Source organism: Haemaphysalis longicornis, unplaced genomic scaffold (assembly GCF_048455015.1).
Source record: "Haemaphysalis longicornis isolate Haplotype H1 unplaced genomic scaffold, Haemaphysalis longicornis Haplotype H1 scaffold_10, whole genome shotgun sequence".
Taxonomy (NCBI): Eukaryota; Metazoa; Arthropoda; class Arachnida; order Ixodida; family Ixodidae; genus Haemaphysalis; species Haemaphysalis longicornis.
In genome coordinates, this window is record NW_027526204.1 from 113184194 (window position 1) to 113191743 (window position 7550).

Consider the following 7550-nt stretch of genomic DNA (forward strand, 5'->3'; position numbering starts at 1 on the left):
TGCTGGAACAGCCGTTATATTTTTATTTCCGCGTAGGGTGGGTTATGGACAACAATCAAGCGCAGTGATTGCATTTTTATACAGGTGCCGTGTTTGATTTTCGGCAGTTATTTTTAGAAATTTAATTTTTGTATATTTCGTGTTTGAAGCCTCGTTCACGGAACACGTGTTATGCAGCCTATTGATTATATGATTTTGCCCATGCTTTTTTTTTATTTACGACAAGATATTTATATTCGTTGTTTGCGGCATGCAGCTATTTACGGCGCGTTGTAAGTCATTTGAAGAACCCGCGCATGTAAGCAGCTGTAAAGGCTGGCCTGAATATTACACTGCTGAAATGGCGTGCAAAATATTGTGAAGTTTTCGGCGCTCCAGCCTGCGAGCACTCGTTGCTCGCAGGCTGGAGCGTGATCTAGATTTATGTGATCGAGAAAAACGACAGCGATGGGCTGAGAAAAAGCTTCGAATAGCTTTCGAATATCCCGAATAGCATTCATTGAAGCGCCGCATCCGACTTTAATTAAAGGATTCAATGCAACTGGCGTTGGTGCAAAATATGTTTTTTTTTTTTTACCGAAATCTCGGCATAAACCATCGTTTGACTTTTACACTTTTTTTTCAGCCACTGCTTGCCAATGTTGGTGCAACTGTCACGGACAAAGCCGCGTACCGCAAAAAACTGCTGCCCAAGCCCCTGCATCGCAAAGTGCTTCGTGTGTGAACTGTTCCGTTTTTGAAGACATGCAGATGCCTTGAAAGTGTAGATTTGTGAATGTAAGTGCAATATAGTTTGTAAATAACTGTTTAATAAACTATGCAGCTCTTGAACGAGTGTGCAGTACACATTTGGTTTCCAACTTTTAGTGTGTACATAAGTGGCTAATGTCCAAAACAAACATGAAAGCTGTCATCATTGCTTAGCACATAGACGTGCTTTGAAATCAGTAATTGAAAATTTAAATGTGCCGGGTATTCATTCCAAAATAGGAAAAATGGGCTTGCCTGTGGCCACTGAAATACGTTTAAGAATACAATGAAATCAGAGTGCACCGACTAAGTTTTTTAAATTTGTTGCGACTGAAATTGAAACCATATTACTTGCTTAACGCGCATGTGTAGAGCAGATTGCCGCATATCCTTGAGGCTATCGCTCAACGTAATCTCCTTAAACGCGTTAATTCTAAAAATAAGACGGGTGCTTTTCTGCCAAACAGGCATTAATTCGAAGGCTAGATAAGAGCACAGCCATCTGTCGTGGGTACGACGCGATCGCGCCCCACGCTCTACTGAACTGCATTATCCATGCAGACTATATAAAATACATAAGCCGGGATAAGAAATACCCGACAAAATAATGACATTTTAGCGAACCGAACGTTATTTCGGTGCCAGAAATTTCCCATCGGTAGTAGCGGATATTGTCCGTGCGTCGAGGGCATAAAGCGGCACAGCCCATGTTAAATAAGTCGCATTGCTGCAATCGCAGCTAAAATAAATGCATTTTCAGGTTCTATGAGCCGCTTTGCACCCATAAAATCAGCTATGCTTTCTTTTTATTGTGACAGGAAGCGCGAAAGTTGACGAAAAGCCATTTCGATGAGCGTTCCAGCATACATGGCTTTCGTTCCAACCATCGGCTGCGCCCGCCGCGGTGCGGCCGCATACGCGGCCACGCCCCCTTTTCAACTTACGCTCTCTCCGGGCGATTGGGACGGCCGGAGCAACGGCGCGCCGCCGGACGCCGATCGCGGAGGCCGTGGGACACGTAAGCTGGTGCCACGTTTAGACACTAGGTGTCGCCACCTTTCAGACTTCAAAAATTTTACTGAAAAATTTAAATTGTTTCCGCCTGTTTATTTAGAAATTCTTTGCCGTTACTCAAGCATATAAAACGCTCGATTTCCTATGAACTAGGCGAGATGCACCCCACAAAAATGGGTTGTATCTGCCTTTAAGCCTGCCGACCGTTAAGCATCCTCCTGGCAAGGGTGAGTGGCGAAGTTACTGAGTTCGGGTAAAGGAGACAAGACGGAAAATACGCCCAGAAAACCGCAGAATCTGCCGGGTATGCGGCGGACGCGAAGCCCAACGTTTTGCTTGGGATCTTACGTCCTCAGCTGGTATCCGCTGGTTGGTAATGTGTTTGCCGTTGGCTAGTCGCGTCGTTACGACTAAAGCGTTGGCTACATAAGGTTAAGCATAAAAATGGCGACTGGTTGGGGCTCCTACTCACTGTAACCGGGAGGGGGGAGGAGGAGGTAAGGCCCCAAGAAAAAAATAACACGATTGCGCTTGCTTGCCAAGATCGTACAATGCCCCATGCAACAGTTTTGCAAACGAAGAGGGCCGCGAAAATTGACAATCGAAACTCTCAAACAAATCACAAGCACTCTTAAGAAAAAGCCTTCCTTTCGCAGACTAAATAATGACAGAATACCGTGGTTTAGGATTGGATTAGAACAGAAACCAACAACTCAGAAACAGCGAGAAATTCAAACTTGCCTAGGTTCCGCTTTGTCCCCGCCGTCACGTTTTGTGTATTTTGGCCCAGGAATCCTGGTGTAAGCTGGATAAAACCACTGGACTTGCCACAGCTTTTGTCCTGGCCTGCTGTGAAAGGCTTGTCGCCGTGGCCTGGGGTCGGCATATCGATGCGTACGTCACACTTTTGGAAGGTACTCTCATAGACTACCTGGGCGCCGGCCCTCTTGGGCCACGTGTGGGGTATCTCGATGATCACTTTCTTGAAATATACTCGTCCATTGGTGGCTTCGTGAAGGAACTCAGATGAGTACCGGAAAAGTGCCTGCGATGTGGAAACATTCGAAAGGTGGAGATCAATAATACCGCATTCTACTTTATGGTGCACTACCTGAAAGCAGGAGAGTTTTAACTAGGAGGAGTAGGCACATGTCAAGGTGAGACAGCTCGAAGAGTGGACACAGGGCTTGTATTCTTATACCTACCGTCAGAGCACTTTTCCACCTTTATATGTACCTGCTAAGTACGCGCACCTAACTTAATGAAAACCGCCCACAATTTGTGCATCGGCGTTGCCTTTGCTTGAAGCTGCCACATTCCTTTCGTTGGCATGCGGCCGCTGAGATGCGAAGTCGGGGCTGCCGAAAGCACGCTTTGTGTTCTACCGTTTTGTGCGCCAGAATGGGGAGGGTGGGGGCGCTTAGCCCGTGTGCCTTTCACCGAAACCGGGCGGTCTCGGCGAAAGGAAACTGGGTGCACAGTAGTAAAAACAGTTTCAGCGCTTTGTTTTCTCTCGGACAACGCGCACGCGGGTATTATGGCTTCCTGACGTTAGGAGGGGGATTCGGTCATTCGTCAAGGTGACAGCGGTCAAGGAGCAAGAGGATGCCGTCTCTTCGTGTGTCGCAAAAGCGCGCGGCGTAGCTTTTGAGGATTTTACGACGCAGGCGTAAGTGCTGTTTGTTTACAGTACCCCCGGAGGCGTATTCGGGTTTCGGCGATGAATAGTCCACGAAAGGGAGAAAAGGCGGAGTGCGAGAGAAAACGGCGAAGGGTTGCGGGGCTCTTCCGCCGGTGTATACAATCCCCGCTCTTGGCCCGGCTGGCAGTAAATACCGAAACGTGCGCTCTATTTACGCACTTGCGTGAAGCGGAAAGTGTTTCAATCGCGCGTTGGATTTCGCCTTCTGGGACGGATGCACTGTGATTCAACAACATGCTTAGACCTGTATATTTTAACGAATTTAAAAGAGCTTCAACCATGCCTGCGTTAGACTTCGTGTCCCCTTGTGATGTTCGCCACTGTGCATTTCGAAGTGCCTCGACCGGGTAGTTCGATTAGGTTTTACGCTGCAACAGTGTTCTAGGTAATATTATCTAAATACTTTGTCATCCGTGCTGTTTCGCAATCGCAGTGTAGCGTTCGCAAATTGTCGCGTAGATTGAAGGGCTGCTACGCGAGCGTGCATCCACCATTCACCCTGTGTGGTCGGCCGCCGCTGTAGAAGTTGTCTGCTCAACCTTTATTATGAATGAACCCTCGAGTGTGATAAATAGAAATTTAGTTTAATGCCCCATAAAGTTTGGCCTAAGTCACACTGGGAATAAGCGATAAGTATATTCGCTTGCCGCCCACCTTCAATATGTTCGTGCTCTGATTTTCTGACTTGATTGCGTTCAACCTTGGCACGAAGGTTGCATTTTGTGCCCTGCTTTTTCTGCGATGATACAAACAACCGGGTTTTTTGTTTTTTTCTTTATCGTATCTAACGCTCCACCCAGAGGAAACGGCAGTTGGCATAGTGACACGGTGGGTGCAGGGACTCGGGTACATGTACTGACTCTGGATCTATTGACGCGTTGGATCTAGTGACTCAGGTGGATCTCTTGACTTGTTGGATCTTCTGACTCGGGCATCACGTGACCAAGTAGATCTCCTGACTCGTTGGATCTAATGACTCGTTGTATGTAGGGAACATAAGCGTTAGCGTTTGACGCTCTCTTTGTACCCGCGCGCATAATGACAAAGGCGAAGTAGCGAAGCGAGGACAGAGCAAAATCCAAGCCATGCGAAGATGGCTCTTGGAATTCCGCTTTTGCGCCTTGTGCAGGTGCCGCCCACTGAAGGTAATGGGTCGACCTCTCAGCACGGTCAGTGACTTTCGGTGGCGGCTGTTTTGTTTTGGCTTCTTGGTTCTGATAAAATGTGTGTGGGAAACGTACAGTCGCGCTCACTATGACCTACACCGCTCATTAGTATTCAGACGATTATATCGTCAAAACAATGACTATGGGCATATACGTTAGGATAAGGCTTGATTCATTAGGACGTCGTTCTCCTAATGCGCACTTGGTCTTCAACCCCGGGTGCCAGAAAGCTGTGGATACTAATGAGCGGTGTAGGTCATAGTGAGCGCGACTGTACTGTGAGTTTCATAAGAGAGAGTGTTGGGTGACGTGACCACGTGTGTGGACGTGTTTAGGATTGGTTGTTTTTTGCGGCCAATCAGTGGTTAAATGTGCATCATTTCGAAAAGGGTTTCTTGAACGCCCCCTTTGGAGGCGTGATTTTTGGGGTCAAAACCAGATTTTCGGGTTCGGTCAAGGGTCGGTCGAGATGGATGTAGCTAAGTATCGATCTCGGCTGAACAGGATGCCGCGGAAAGAGTGGAAAACCGTCATTCTGCCCGGATATAAATATTTGGAGTCATGTAAATAGTGTAAATAAATCTGATACCCAGAAAGAAAATGAGTCCTCGTCCCTCACCTGCTTCAAGCATCGGTTGTCCGTCATCGTAGAGAGTCGAGATCGTCCTCTCGGCTCAAGCTCCCTAAAGAAGCTAAGTATTTCGTCTTCAGCCCACATCAAGATGGGGCGAGGGGAAATCCAACTGTGCCCAAAAGCATTGTAGCAGGCGAAACAAAGACAGAATTGAGACAACGCTGCTTGCTAACTGGCCAATAAAACAGTAATTGTGTACCTTCAGAGTACGTTAAAAAGAACGCAGGGGTTGTAACGAACAATGTGGTAAGCGTGAATGACTAAATGTGTCAGTTCTGATCCGCACTGCATTGCAGGTATGAACATTTTCGTGATGACTCAGAATCTCTGCCTTTCTGCCTATTTGAAGTTACACCTGTTGATTGACAGTTGCAATGGCTTTACCATTTCTCGTGTAATTCTGGGAGGTATTGTAAACTGCGGTATGCAGTAAAAGTGGCACGAATCTGCTCTATGAACTACCACACAGCCTCCGAATACACTTATGTTATACGAATGCACTGACCACATTTACAGCGCTGTGTTTGGAAGAATATTTAATATGCTGCACCATACAAAGACCGATGACATACCAGGGGAGGGATGCACCAGAAAGACATGACGCGTGTACTGCTCTATTGCATGTTCTTTCTCCCAGTATACTGGGTAAACATTTAAATCTTTACAGCCTCAGTTGCAGACTCCTACGTTTCATCTGCCTTTTGGGTAGTTCATCTATAATTCCCTCTCCCTTATTCCGCTTTGTACTTCTTGTTTGCGTGTCACACCAGCTATGACCATGGAGATGAAGGTATGCTGGTCGAAGATAAAGCTATGCCGGTCGCAGTCAACGACCGCTGGTCGGTGACAGCTGTGTGCTTTCGCGGGCCTCTGGACATAGGAGGTTTTCCATACACCCTTCCCTTACCCCTTTGCTCTATAATAAACTTTCTTCATCATCACGTTTTGACGCTTCTTTGCATATTTGAATTAAAAGATGCATGGTGCGTTGCAGAATCATTATTGATTCGTGAGCAAGGACGACCCTATTTCCCAACGCGCCAGAGCCGTAGCCAGAAATCTTTTTTCCGAGGGGGAGGAGTTATCGGAAAGAAGGTTATCGGAAGGGAGGAATTTTGCCAAAGGAAACACTATATATAAGCCTCGCTTACGTGCTGCATGGGAAAATTTTCGGAAGAGGCTCAAGCGCACAACCACCGCGCCCCCCTCTGTCCGCGCCGACATGGGGTCTAACGCTCGATGTTACAAGAGCCACCCGGCATCACGTCAGGGAAAAGCTCAAAATGTAGTCTCTTCGCCACTCGAGTTCCACGCAGAATGCGTGTCCTGCGCTCACCTTGATGTTTTCAATGACAGACTCGTTGTACGGAATGTCCTTGCTAATGGCGACTTGGATGTCTTCGTAGCCGCCGTCTGCACGGTCGATTTCTATAGATGAAGCACTGCTCAGGAAACACAGCAGCGCACTTGCGACGACCAGCATCCTTCCCATTGCACTCCAGCAGGAGGGACACCAGGAGGACGTGAGCTGCTGGAGGGCGTGGTGACGTTACCATGCGGAGGAAATTGGAAAAGTGGGAAACCGAAATAAAAGTGCATTTCGTACAATGTTAAAAGCGCATTTAGTGCATAATTTTTATTACTGTTGATTTGCCGCTTAAAAATTATGCTTAACATGCAGGTATATTTACACGCTGATTAACGGTTTATTTAGCTGGGGTGGCGATTACAACGCGATCAATTGAATTTATTAGTTCATATATCCATCGGTTACTCCTGTTTTGAAGAAAGAAGGGCTCGTTTTCACTGCGATATTCGAACGTAAACAAAATGTATTTTGAGTGTGAGCAGAAAATCAACAGTCTCTAATAAAGCTATGGAAGGCCAGCTATTGCTTTTGTCATGTTTGAATAATCACTACTACTAAAAAGTTATTTATTAAAAATATTTTGTACTGTCTTACTAATTATATAGCAATGCAATGCTGCCGGTTACCTTATTGCTGTGTGTACGACTAGTCAAGCTATACATTATAACAAAGGTTGATGCGAAGATGTGATTTTCGAAATTAGTAAGATTATTGAGTGCTCAGTATTCACACATTGCAGTGACGCTAATAATATCGAGTGGTGTTTATAAATGTCATGTTTCCACTTCATGTAGAAAATAAAAGGAATATGGGCCTTTAAAATCGCAATTATTCTTTAACAGGTAGTTGTTGCTATTATGGCGTTCACACGGTTCAAATTGTCGGTCGTCAAAAGGGGACATTTTATTGCTACGC

The 7550-nt window shown here is 46.2% G+C and overlaps 1 protein-coding gene across 1 annotated transcript; it reads right to left on the reverse strand.

Annotated features, from left to right (window-relative positions):
• Window positions 1–2446: 2446 nt before the first annotated feature.
• LOC144160034 (calcium-activated chloride channel regulator 2-like) lies at window positions 2447–6767 on the reverse strand. The gene is made up of 2 exons (XM_077691653.1): window positions 6603–6767; window positions 2447–2809 (listed from the first exon to the last, which is right to left on the reverse strand). Exons 1-2 carry the CDS (start codon window positions 6756–6758, stop codon window positions 2447–2449), a joined length of 519 nt encoding a protein of 172 aa, XP_077547779.1. The 5' UTR covers window positions 6759–6767.
• Window positions 6768–7550: the final 783 nt, after the last annotated feature.

Coding starts and splice junctions, on each gene's coding strand:
- LOC144160034 (XM_077691653.1), bottom strand. CDS start 6,758: ATGGGAAGGATGCTGGTCGTCGCAAGTGCGCTGCTGTGTTTCCTGAGC. Junction 2,810..6,602: donor CTGTCATTGAAAACATCAAG/GTGAGCGCAGGA, acceptor TCCACATCGCAG/GCACTTTTCCGGTACTCATC.